The 14665-nt window shown below is 37.1% G+C and overlaps 1 protein-coding gene across 1 annotated transcript; it reads left to right on the plus strand.

Annotated features, from left to right (window-relative positions):
• The first annotated feature begins 12749 nt into the window (after positions 1–12749).
• LOC129565489 (zinc finger protein 557-like) lies at positions 12750–14572 on the plus strand. The gene is made up of 2 exons (XM_055440439.1): positions 12750–12872; positions 12947–14572. Exons 1-2 carry the CDS (start codon positions 12854–12856, stop codon positions 14272–14274), a joined length of 1347 nt encoding a protein of 448 aa, XP_055296414.1. The 5' UTR covers positions 12750–12853; the 3' UTR covers positions 14275–14572.
• Positions 14573–14665: the final 93 nt, after the last annotated feature.

Here is a 14665-nt window from a genome sequence, read left to right on the forward strand (position 1 = left end):
GGCAAATGTGCCAAAGAAAATTTATGAATACTATCGACTTCATCCATGCTAAAAACTACACATTCATTTGAAAATTACAATTTGCTGGGTATAACGTTATTGTATTTGAAATTAAGAAGTGAAATGAAATGCATTCAGTACTGTGTTAACATGTGTTATTTTAATTTTTTACCACATTTTCAATTTGAAACAAATGAACACAAACTCACGGACATAAAATAGATATGATTTGTACGTGGACGTGGATATTGAAGTTCGTGGCTAATGTGAGAAAAAACAACTAAATAATTCAAATCGTTATTGAATTGAAATGCTCATTTTGCCGTTATCATCAAGTATTGAATCGAGAATCATCCTCTTTTGCCACTGTGATCTTGGTAATAAATCGACCGCCGCAAAGTTTGTAAAATGATTGTACTGCTTGACAGCTTTGTAAGCAACATATATTCAAAATGTGATCAGAATTTGATTCGAATAGGAAAATGTTTATATGTGGTCGATTGCATCAAAATTGAAGAAAACTATAAGAACATTATGAAACTCATGAATGAAATGAGGGAGGAAAATGAGCAGAAGTATGCTATATTGACGTTAAAGAAGACGCAATAAAAGTGTAAAAAGTGAAGGAAGGTGCTGAAATATCTGATTTCGTTATGAAGAAGGAGAGCATTTAAATGATATCAAGAGGGAAAAACCAAAAAATTAAATGATAAAATTGCGAAAAAATATTTTAAAAAAACACATAGACTGATTCTAAGTCCAAACAACAACAACAAGCGTTTAAAGACAATTAATGCCTTGCGGCGTCTGTCCAGTTTCGTAATGGTGATCTCACTTCTCCTCTAAAAACATTCCTTCTCCAACACACTCTATTCTAAACCCAATCATGATCAATCTCAATGAAAATTGACAACGATCATTAAACAAACCAAGAAAAGGGTTCAAATCAATAAGTCAAAGGCATAGTCGCCTGAGAACCATCGACGATTTGCTTATCTCATCAATTTAAACGGCATGAATTTAACGCACGAAATAACCTCGTGCAGCTTGGCGTCATTTCCTCCACTTCCATATTTATTGGAAAGTATGTAGTTTTTCAGTGGCAAAAGAGGTTGATTCTAAGTAAATAACGTGCATGAAATAATGCACGTCATACTCTTTATATCACATTTTTTGCATTGATGACCAGTAAGCTTCTACAATGGACGTTAAATGCGAGTGGAGACGCCACAAAAATGACTCCAATATAGTCGATTATTGATCAAACTACTTTCATTTTTACAACTCAATTCTCTTTATAACAGAATAGATACACGTATAAAATAATCAACATATTATTATAATAAGTTGAAAACACGAATGAAGTAAATATATGAAAATTAATTTAGCAAGGATAATATTGCATTTCCCCTTCGTATACTTAAAAAATCTATCAATCGATACTTTTGATACTTTAGCATTGGTTTTGAAGTTTTGAACATCCATAATAATAATCAAACTAAGTTTGAGATAACAAAATCAGCTGAAAATAATCGTTAAATTTACGGTAAATTGTTTGCTTATTTTTGATTACGCGTACAGTTCCCTGCAACACATTTTTAGACAAATTCCCCGAACACTCGTCAAAATACGATGACAAATTAAGAATGTTAAGTAGAAAATAAGGACATGAAATAAAAATTTCTTCGTGCTGTAGAGTTAAAATTCATTTTCATCAACAACCATTTGCCAAAAAAAAATTTCATTGAAAATCACCATCTACCGTATCTAAAAGAGTGAAAATAGGCATCACAGCGAAAAAAACCTTTTTGTTGACATCAGTTCAAGGCAGCAAAGAAAAAATCACATGGCAGGAGAAATTGCATATCGCCGTGAGCGAGATAGCATCAGTTGAATATGTATTTACAACAAACTGCAACATGCATGAAATTCTGTTCAAAGAGCAAAGTAAATTGAAGGAACAATGCATAAACACATACACGTATGCAACTGCATATAAATACAATGAAGCTATAACACACACACACATACACGTTTGTGTGAAATACACGAACAAATCAGCTGCTGCATAGATGCATGTGGAAAAGGAATACGACAGTTTGTATTATAAGGTACGTTGTGTTGCTGTTGCCATTATTTGTTCATCAGTCAGTTGAAGAAATGAAGCCGTTTGCAAATACAGCGGATGTAAACAGTTCTCAAGTTTTGAAAAAAAGTTTCTGATAATTAGAGAAAAAAACATTTTTGTGAAATTAAAAGAAAATCAAGTTTCGCAGCTGTTTCAATTTAAATTTTTTATATTATATTTTGTGCTTAGAAGTTGGATTTACTTCATTACATTTACTTAATACGGTAAAATTTACAATTAATTGGCGTTAGTTGTCGTCTGAAGTTAAATTACCCTTTGACGAAACGAAATTCTTGAACAATTTCCACTAAAAAAAACACAAAATTGACTCAAAACGACTTTTTCAAATGGTCAAAAAGAATTAAAACCAGCATTATCGTCATGCATTTTGTGTGTTAGAAACACAGGCTTTACCATGCACATGTAACAATTGGGTCCATTAGTCTTCATATGTTGTGTGTTATAACAAAAGACAGCATAGAGCATACCCAACACATACATGCAAAATTTTTAAAATGGTAGAAACTAGTACACATGCATTTGCTTTTTCTGCTTACTTCATACTTCTGGTGCGTGTTTAGATACCGATGAGAGATTTTGCATTTTATGTTGCATGAACATGAACATTCTCCAAAATACACGAATTCATCAATTCTTTTCAATTAACTTAGTTTTCTCGAAGTTTGAATTGTCTTCCAAGAGAAGATTCTTCTTTGCATAGAATAAATTTGATGATGCATATCTAACAAGAGATATTTTCAACTATGCATACGATATTACTCCAATTTTTATAAAATAATATTTCCTTTTAGGGTTTGAGATTCGGATGCATATAAATATTACTGCATTTTTAACATTTTCACTTCGTTCTCCGACAAAATATTATCAATATGGTAAGTGACACTTACTAAGTGTAAATGATATTCAGATTTGGAACAGTCATTTTCAACAAATTTTCTCTTTTATAAAGGATGCGACCGATATAAGGATGATAACCGAGCATCAAATCTTACATGAAAATCTGTTTAAACACATCATTTTGCCGCGTTATATGCTGTCATACCGAAATCCTGATTTCCCGTTGGAAGAATTGGAGCTGCTCAGGCGAATGGCAGAAAATGTTGAACAATTCGCTGATTACGTCCCAACAAACACTTTGAAAATGGTTCGTTCCTTGGCGAAAGTACACTTGAACCTTACACCAAACGCCATAATGGAAGGAATCAATGGGCTACAACCAGGGGAAACGTTCGCAATGTTCGTTCGTTTCCAAAATTGTGCCATCATCATTCATATGCTCCCCAATATTCCTACTGATTCAAATAATATCATCGTGGCCACATTCCTTGGCAAAGTACACCCAAATGAAGTTTACAAAAATCCAAGTGACTTAGAGGTAATTGGCTTTTCTATTTGACTAAATGCTACTTTATATTTCTGAAAATGTTTCACAAATAATGAACAATTTGAATTCGAAAATTGCAGTACAACTATCCGGCGCAAGCAATCAAAATAAAGTACTCAAAAATGCTTCGCTCTGAGGAATTCGCAAAACAACTTTATTTTCTTTGCGAGAACAAATTGGTCGATAGCCACTCAAAAGACTATGTTTCAAAGTGGTTAGTCACCGCTCTCATGGATCAAGACAGTTCAACCGCAATGGAATTCCCCGCTATAAAAAAGAAAATCCGAGATGAAATTCTCAAAACGCCAACCGAATATGTGCGTCGTTCAAGTTTCTACATGGTGATCAAAGCCTTACTCCAACATAATCTCACCCTTGAACTTGGTGAGCAATCGGGAAAATTACTTTACAAATTGATTATGATCAAATTTATATCCGATCAAAGTGGCTTTTTCGTTCAGCCAACATGTGAATTCATTAATGTTGAATTGGCTGCTCAAGTTTTGGCTAAATTGGCACGGCGAATCGAGAAGCTCGATGAAATAACAATTGAACACAGCAATAATAATAACGATTACCAGGATTTAAAAGAGCACATCATCCTTGACTCACGCTCCATTATTCATGAAATACGACTTAAAATTGACAATCAAATTGAGACGCTTCAAAATGCGTATGAAGAGTATTCAAAACTACCACCATTAATTGACCTTGATTTTGAAAAGGACATCATACAAAGGATTCCAAAACTATGTGATTATCTATATAAAAGAGTGTCCATGCCAATTCAAAACACAAACTATGCTCAATTAAATGTAATGACCTACCGCAGACACTACTTAGCGACACCATATCCACCAAATGTTTCAATATTTGCATCGCTCCAAGAAGAAATCGCACAGAATTTGTATATGAGTGATTTTGAAAATTGGATTTTATATGAATTAAATACGTGTGAACTTCCTATCAGTCCAACTGAACTAAGAGCTTGGTTCTTTGGCTACATTTCATATGCCGAACTGTTTTACCAAGGTGATCCACTTGGTCAATCTAAAATCGTTCTCGTTTCGTTGAAAATAATTCAAATGCTTGACATTGCTGCCAGTTGGTCACATCCATTACTCATCGATCATCATAGCGGAATCAATCCGAAAATTATCAATTCACTTCTACTGCCACAATTTGGGGACATGCAGATTGCACACGAATTGGAAACATATTTTGACAAACGAAACACAATAGCCGCCTATCCAAGTTTGATTGGGGAGAATAAAGTGAGCAGAGAATCATTTGCAGCTAGATTTGCTGAAAGAGATATTGGAATGCAGGAAATCTTACGTGAAATTAAGCAAATGGAAAGTCAGAATATCGCAAAAATACGGGAAGAATGGATTAAAGGCCGGGAAAATGTTAAAGAATTACGAAATAAAGCTTTCAAATTAGTTCATGAATATCCAACTATAAGTAAGCGAAAATGTAAGCAAAATGGGTGTAAACTTTGTAAAGTGGAAGCTCAAATTAAAAATGCGAAAATTTCCATTTATGAACGACAACTGCCTGATTTACGTCATGAGCAAAATGCCATAATATTCGAATTGAGAATCCCAATCAAAGTGGCTTGCCTGCGCGACACCCTAGCACGCTTCGGTCAGTACATCGATTTTAGTGTTGGTAGTTCTGTGGCTATCGACAGCAAGTGGGTAGGCTACAGACAGATTGCGGCATATAATATTTCCAATAGTAGCTATTCTTTTCTCGGGAGTACAACACCGAGTAAAAGCTATTCAATTCATGTGGACGAGGATTTCTCGAAATTTAATGTTCGCAATGGATACGATTGTGTCTATCATTCATCAAATGGTGGGATGCTGAGAACAATGGCAGATGATGCAATGAAAAACAGATGCACTATGGTGGTGGCAAATAAATACGATTGTTTACAATGGACTTTGAATGGAACATCACACACTCAGAACGAGGTGCTAGCTCGTCAATCAGATTGTCCACATGAACTTTCTTTAGGTGAATTCAAAAATTTCGGTTCACTTCGAGCCGATGGGCATCGATTGCAATGGCGCAATTTGTATGCGGCAATCGAAACAGAAGCATTGTCATTTGAGGATCCATCCGTATTATCGCTGGTCATGCAATCGATTTGGGAGGCGGAAACAAGCGGCATGGCGGGTGCAATTCGAGAATCTCACGAGGATTTTAAATGTGTTAAATTTTCACGAGCATTTGTTGAATTGATCAACAAGTTTGTCGAACAACAGAAAGGGAATTGGGCGCATCCCGTGAAATTGTTGACGGCAACACTAATTGCAGTCAGGGTGTTTGAGCTAAACGAAGATGAAAATGTGGCAAATCAAATTACTGCTCTTCTTGATGCGATTCGAACGGTTGCCTTGGATTGGATAGAGAAAATCCAAAAGACAATTCAAGCTGAACAAACTCCAGATTTATCCAATCAAAATCAATTACGAAACAAATTGGTTCTTGCTGCAATTTCGGGCACTCTTACGTTTTACGTTCACTCTCGTCATCAACATTTTATGAAGATATTTTTGGAAAACAATGCAAGTGGATACACTGCACCCCGCATTTGGCTACAATTTATTGTGACCCTAACACACAACATCGTTTTAAGTAATCAACAAACAAATGAATTAAATTTCAGAATGCTGTTGCGAATGGTCCGCAATACTGGCATTCACATCGAAACGGCCATAAGAGAAATTCTCAAAGTGAATTTTGATGATGTAATCGAATTCATCAAGAAACACTGGATTCAATCAGAATATGGATATTTCAGAGGCGCGTATTTTAAAGCAAACGGACAAGTTTTTGTGGTGGAAGTCATAGTGAAAGCAATGCTAAAATATGTGACGATTGATTTGATAACGGGATCGTTTTTGTTGAATAATCTGCCCATTTGCCGATTACCTAATTTCATCACTCAGAATAATCTTTTTCAGAGAGTTTTTGGAGCCCTTGTGTTCGAAGTGCAACCAGATTCACAAAATAGTTTCACCTCTGTACAAAAATACAACGAGAATAGCTATGAATTTATGCATTCCGTTTGTGGACTAGTGATTATTGAAAGACGAGCTGATGGAAATGAAATCGAATTGATTCCATGTGATCATTTGGATGGTGATATACCACCGTTACTTGTGGACAACTTCAGCCATTGGTGGAACAAACGCGAGGATAAAATCGAATTTCGTCCAATGCGATTCGAAGACCAGAACTTCTTTGCAGTCCAAGGCATCGAATATATACTGGACTTGAGAACCCAGCATTTGATCCATGTGAAAACAAATCGAAATATGTTGGATATTACCACGAAGTCCTATGAAAATATTGTGAAACAAATATCTCGCCTGGAACAAGCCAAGTACATCAATGTGTTGATAGACGAGCCAAACATCGCCAAGATTGAATTGATCCGAATGAGGTTGAAATTTAAAATCGATTGTTCAAAACGACAAAACGGTGCCTATGATATTGTGTCGAATGAGTTCAGCCAAATGCGCATCTCACTTCAGCAAAACTGCGGAACTTTATTTGGATTGAGACATGGCTTGCTGTTGGAAGATGTACCCAATGATGACCACAACGACGCACCTTCGAAGAAAATTCTTCTATTACCTCACGGTAAAATACACACAAGGCGTCTAAATTCACATGTTTTTGTCAGCATAGATTTACAATCGGGGCTTCGGACGCCACCATTTCATGCGTATCAAGTGGATGAATTTTGTCGTCAATTGAAACCGAACAGCAGTGGTTATTCAGCATGGTTCTTTCTCGCCTATTTACACGCTGTGACATCGCACGGACAAATCGAACCATTCATTGGGATGTCCGGCACTGAGCGCGCATTACAAATCTTACAATCCGGTTTTGTTTGGTCTTCAGCTCCGTATGATCGCGAAACAGTTGAAATTCTGCAAGCGTTCAAACAATTAAGTCCGCGGCGAAAATTGGTCGGAAAAGAATTGAAAGTAGATTGGCCCATTTTCGTTCATCCACATTCCGCTCAAGATTCTTATCTACTTATTGTGAAAGAGTTGCTTGGTGACAGTGAACGCTTAGAAGATTTATATCCGGAACTCAAATTGACAAACAACTTGAATAGACAAAAGAGCTTAAACATGGACTCAGAGGATAGCGACATCAGCTTAAATTTACGCGATTATTTTCGTTGTTTGCAACTATATCCGAATTTGCGCATTTCGAACGAATTTATTCGTCACGAAAATCTGGTAACTTCATTTCCGAGGCCAAGGGATACGAGTTTCTCACCGGATACACAAACTGTTGCATCTCTATACCACAACAGGTCATATTACATGGAAATCAATTGGAATTTACGTAGATTTTTGATTGACTGTTATAGCGATGAGCTTCCAGGAGCCGTAGAAACCGAGTATGTTGAAAACATTCTGAACAATGTTCAAGATATACGCAACAACCCCGGGCTATTTCGTAAACTATGGATTTCTTTCTACGAAGTAGCTCGTAAAAACATGTTGAATTCCGAGCATTTGACATTGATCTTGACCTTATTGGCTCACCATGAAAATGACATGGATGCGATTTTGGCACTTCAAACAATTGCAGCCAATCCACAGGAATTCAAAAGCATTGATCCGCCAAACGTTGAAAAATGCTGTCTAGAGGATAGACGATTCGATGAGTCAAGAATATTGGAAATTTTGAAAGATTGGCATTCAAACCCCAGCGAATATTATTTGGACTGGACAGATGGAGATCGCGAAAACTACGACAATAATATTGAACGTAACATACTCGTTCTCTGTTCAGCAGTAACCGAAGCATGGCCATGCGATACGGTGTCACTTGATGATATTTATTATACTCATTGGGATATTTCAGCTACAGAGGATATAAATATTTCAGAAGCAAATTGCCAAATAAATTCACTCTTAACCAGCTGGAACAACAATCGTAAGATCGAAATTTTCATCGATCGAGTAACTGAAAAGCTTGATTCACTTAGTTCGGATCAACCAAATCTTCTTCCGAACCTCGAGGATTACGTTTGTCCAGCTGAAAGGAATTGGTCAAAATATGAAATAAATTTGAATAAAAAGCTTGATCTAAGTTTGGATGAGCATGAAGTTGTGACAGAAACGGCTCAATACGTGTGGGAGACTATTGGACTATCGGCAGTTAGTTGTACGCATGTATCATCTGCTGATTGGTTTAGGTGCTATGAAAAAATTGTGCATTCAGAGAGGTCGTGCCATTTGGTAGATGCCGGAATGTGTCCTCGAAACGTGCCGACATTGATTTTGCCAATGCTCATCTCAGAAGAGACTGACAGCCGATTGAAAGCGGTCATTGGTGCCTGGGCACTTTCAATAGCAAAGAAACAGCGTCTTGGTCGTATTTCAACATATTCAGGTCAATCTGAATTGAAACCAGCCTTGGAGCGAGAGCTTGAAAATGAACCACACGTAAACTGGAAACCAAACAAATATCCCGAATGGTTACTCTTTGAAATCGAGCAGAATCTTACTATTCGTCGCATTCAAGTCGAAATCGCCAAGCAAATGTTGGACGAGAACTCATCCAAATCGCATTTCACAATGCAATTGAATATGGGCGAAGGCAAAACGGCTGTTATTGTTCCGATTCTAGCGTCGATCCTGGCCAATGGCCAACAAATTTGCCAGATTACAGTTCTGAAATCATTGTTTGCGACGAATTTGAAGTCGTTGCGGCGCTATTTGGGCGGTATGCTGGGTCGAAAGATCTACGTATTCCCATGTCGTCGAGACATGCCGATGGACAAATGCATCACGCAAATACAAGATATGTATGAGGAATGCAAGGAGAAGAAAGGTATTTCACTGTTTACCATTGCGTATACTAGTAATATGATCATCTAACTTTCTTGAATTGTTTTCATTACAGGTGTCATTCTGACGTTGCCCGAGTACCGCTTATCATTCCAATTGAAAATCTATGAGACTGTAGCAAAGAATGATATCGCGACCGCATGGAAGTTTCTTTCATCTCACAATTGGCTTAATGAAAACGTGCGCAGCATTTTGGATGAATCCGATGCCATTCTGCAGGCAAAGTACCAACTCATTTACACAGTCGGAAAACAGCTACAAATAGACGGAGGTGCTCAGCGATGGTTTGTCATACAGGCACTACTGAAGCGCGTGCCGCATCACATGAAACTACTGTATCTGAAACACGGTGCAGAAAAGTTGGAATTCAACATTGATTATGTGACGAATGGTAACGTTTTCGGAGCTCCAATAGTCGACTACCGTGCTGATGTCTTTACGCCTTGCCGTATTCTGGACCATTCGATGTTTTACTTATTGAAAGAAGCGTTAATTGAAGATTTTCTCAGTGGCCAAACCGATATCGCATTCCCAGAGACCACAGCAGAAGACAAAGAACAAATTCGCATTTTATTAAGTGCAAAATCAGTTGAAACGACGCATGCCGACCTTGGTGCCATCGAACGAAATACCGTGTTGATTTTGAGTGGCTTACTTCGCTTTGAAGTGCTGAAATTGATTTTGACAAAACGTTGGCGTGTGAACTATGGTGTGGACGAGAAGAGCAATCGAAAAATGGCCATTCCATTCAAGGCAAAAGACGTTGCAGCAGATATGACGGAGTTTGGCCACACAGATGTTGCTCTATGTTTCACACAGTTGAGCTATTATTATTCAGGTATGATTTTGACTTTTAATTATCCATTTAATTTTTATTCTCATGACTTTTCCATCATCTTCAAAGGTCTTTCCGATCAGCAGTTGTTGCAGGCATTCGAAATATTGACATTGAGTCAAAATGCAGCAGACACTTATGAAAAATGGATAACTAGCATTACACCAGAGTTGGTAAATCCATCTATTCGAACATATTCGGGTGTAAACTTAATCGATCCCCATCAAAGAAACGACATTCTATTCCCATTATTTCGATTCAATATGCAAATCATCGATTTTTGGCTGTCGAATGTGGTTTTTCTACGCGAAGCAAAGTCATTTGAGCAAAAACTAATGAGCACTGCATGGGACTTGTGCAGCGAGCACATGCATCACCGTGTAACCGGATTCAGTGGAACAAATGACACCAAAAATCTTTTGCCAATGACAATCGTTCAAAATGTTTTAAGAGAACTGGAGCACACGAACAACGGTGTCCGAAAAACGTTGCTTCAACCCGAAAATCAGTGTTACAAAAGTCTTCCCGCAAATGTGAGCGCAAAAGAAATATTGCAACTGCTCGCAAGTTCAGAAATTCCAGTGCTTTTGGATGCGGGGGCATTGATGTTGGAGCTAAACAATAAGCAAGTAGCTGAAGTGTGGTTGAAAATGACATCGGAATCCATCTATGATGCAGCTCTCTATTTCGACTCGCGAGACGTTTTGCAAGCGATCGATCGGAATGGTTTAGTAGCCGAATTCGATAGCTCCGTTTATCGAGAGAACTTGAGCCGATGTTTGGTTTACCTGGATGACACGCACACACGAGGAACCGATTTCAGATTCCCGCTGGGTTGGAAGGCTTGTGTTACACTATCCGGCGAAATTACGCGCGATAAAACAGTACAAGCTTGCATGCGAATGCGTCAATTGGGAAGAGGTCATTCGATTGCATTCTGGGCATCATTCGAGGCAGACATAAACATTCGCGAAACGTGTAGCTTGACAAAACAAAATGAGATAAATAACGAACATGTCGTAGAATTTATTTGCGCCAACAGTCGCCAATTCGAAACTGAAAATACTGTCCACTGGGCGACCGCAGCTCATAACTACACCGCGAAATTGGTCGCACATAAATTGTATGAAAGCTCCAGTACGCCAATCGCAATGCGCAATTTGTACGAGAAATGTGTCAACAATGAATTCGTCACCTTGAGTGAGATGTATGGTGACAAAGAGGATGCTCCGTTGACTGACATATCGACAGAAAAATTCCGAAAATTGATTAAACAGAATAGAAAAAATAGAGAAATTGTACAATTCATCCAAAAATATGCCGAAGGCGTCACTGAAAAGTTATCAAAACAAGCAAAAGATATTAGACGCTTCGTTCACAGTTTAGATGAAGAACAAGAAAAGGAGCTGGAGCATGAAATCGAAGAAGCTAGACATGTTCAACGGCCACCAAAATCAAAACCAGCAAAACCAAGTTTTGATGATGATCTTACCTTATTGATTCAAAATGGAATTCAGAATGATGTTCATATCACCAATAATTTGTTCCGGGAAAATCTAACCATCCTTCCTCTAGAAGAATCATTAACAAAGACACAGTTGTACAAAGAATACAAAGACGAAGGCTCGCCTTGGAATAATCGTTTATACGTCACAAAGAACTTCACTCAAGTGTTGAATGATTCTAGCAATAAATCATGTGATGAATTTCTGCGACCGGTTTGGTGGATCGCTTGTGTTGATTGTATTTTCATTTTGCTCAGTCCATACGAAGTCAATCAACTGTTGCCTCATTTTCGACGAAGCACCAGATCAACACTTTACATGTTCCGTTCACGATTAAATAAAGTGCATAGCGATTTACTGGATGAAATAAGCTTACGAGTCACCGGTAAATCGGTTCCAGTAAACATCAATGTTCATGTTGCTGCCCAGATAAGAATGTTCTCCGGTTCAATGTACTTCAAAAATGAGGACGAACAAAATGCTTACTGCAATTTCTTGGGTTTAATACCACGTCCTCGAACTAACGAACAGGAAAACGCTTTCAGAAACGGAATCATTAAACCAAATGGATTTGTCCCTGATAGGACTGCTCTGTCAACATCAACACTCAGGAAGTACGTTAACTATTGCAAATTTGTACAAAATCCAGTCGAGTTAGCCATCAAATTGATTGAAGCAAATCACGGATTTATCCGTAAAGAATCACATGTAGCGGCGATTCTAGAACGTGGAATAAAATTACCGATCAATGATGAAAACGCGGATGATCAAAGTAAAAATTAAATAATAAATAATAAATAGATAGCCTATTGATATGTATATGCTGTGTCGCTAAAAGTTTTCCGTATATAATCAAATTTGACTAAATAAAACTCTTGCACAAACATAGAAAATGTTTCCCCTTCGAATATATTCAAAGTACATAATAGGAGAAAAAAATCAGAAGTATATTTGACGTTTCAAATGTAAATAACAATAAGTTTGACATAAGAAATATTGAAAAGAAAGCAAAAGCCGGCTTAAAAAGAAAAAAAAATTACTATTTAGGAATTGATATTATTTTAACTCAAGAAGCTATTATTATACCAAATGAGTGGAATTGAAACAGGTATAATTTGATATTATTAAAGCATAAAATTCAACAAATCGTTAAACAATTGAATCTTCACAATACTTTTGCAGTTCACCAATGTTTGTTTTGTCCACAAACATTTGGCAGTGGAGCTGAAAAAGACGACCACGTTCTGGACCATTTTGCTCACGAGACTTGTACCGACTGCAATCAAAATTTGATTCGAATCGGTGCAAATTTGTACACTCTACACACTGCGGTGACATGCATCAAGATGGAATTGAAATCAGAGGCTCCAATTGAATCGAGTGCAATCGAGCAAGTTACTACCAATGATGAAAGTCCACCAGTGTACGACAGAGGTAGTTGCAATGAAGATGAGCCGATGCAGTCTGTTTGCACATTTCCGGATTTAGATTCCATAGAAGTAGAGAGAGTTGAAGTCAAACTAGAGTTAAAAACAGAGAATGAAGAACCAATTGAGTGTCTGAATGAAAATATTTCACCTGAATGCTCAGATGGTTCGAAACAACACATTGAAAATAAATCAATGAATTCAACACGAAAGAAGAAAATTTCTGTAAAAATTCAACCGCCATCGAATCTTCAAAAAAGAAAAAAGCAATCGAAGCGGAAAAAGACTGTTTCTGGGGGCACAGGTGCAAAGATAGTAAAGAAAAAATCACAAGAAAAAACCAATGACAATGAAGAAAGCCTTGAATGTCATATTTGCGGGAAAATGCTTAGTTGTAAATACGCGATGCAACGGCATAAAATGGTGGTGCACAAGACTTTGGGTGAAAATTGTTGTAATATTTGCATAAAACTGTTCTCAACAGCAGAAGATTTGGCCGAACACAAAGCGAACTGTATGCGAAAACGTCGACAATCAAATACTGCGGTGCGATTTGAGTGTGACATTTGTGGTGCTATACTGAAGAATAGAGCCGTTTTACGTATGCATATGCGGTTCGTTCACAGTCCCTCGTGTAAACAATTTAAATGCACACTATGCGAGTCGTCGTTTGTACAGCAGAAGTTACTTGATATTCATCATAATCGAAAACATCTCGATATTAAGGAATACGTATGCAGCACCTGTGGTAAAAGTTTCAAAACAAAAGACCAGCTTAAAAGTCACACAAATAGTCATACTGGGGAGAGACCGTTCAAGTGTACTGTCGATGGATGTGAAAAAGGTTTCAAAACGCGATCCAATCGAGAGAGTCACATTCGAACACACGCGGGAGGAAAACGAGTTCAATGCGAAGTCGAAGGTTGTGGTCGACAATTTACATTCGAAATCGATCTTAGAAGGCATAAGTACCGATCACATGGCATTTTTATTAAGAAGTATTCATGTTCGATTTGTAGCGAAATTTTCCCGGAGAATTCTTTTTTGAAAAAGCACATGCTCAAGCATCATGTTCAGCTTTAGTTGAAAATATGAAAATTTATTAGAATAAAAGTTTTAATAATTTTTTTAGATTAAGTAAACAGTTGATTATATGAAAACATTCTTCGTGATATGTTATAGAATAAAATTTATATGAATTGTTTATTCCTATCGCGGATTTGTATTTTTACGAGCTTAAAGTGACGCTATAATTTATTTGATGAAAAATAATCTAAAGCTAAGGAAGTGTCACCCGGATTCGAAACATCCTCTACAGCGTTCTTTTGGTATTTTTGCAAAGATAACATATTAATAACATTCAATTTAACCTCATAACCAAGAATGCATGAGTATGGTTTTGTGTTTTATTCGAAACTTTCATTGATAAATTTAAACAAAAAATAGCAAATAACAGCTGAACTAAAAAATCAAA

This window comes from Sitodiplosis mosellana, unplaced genomic scaffold, assembly GCF_009176505.1.
Source record: "Sitodiplosis mosellana isolate CC-2019 unplaced genomic scaffold, AAFC_SMos_1.0 Smas_scaffold_3, whole genome shotgun sequence".
Lineage (NCBI taxonomy): Eukaryota > Metazoa > Arthropoda > Insecta > Diptera > Cecidomyiidae > Sitodiplosis > Sitodiplosis mosellana.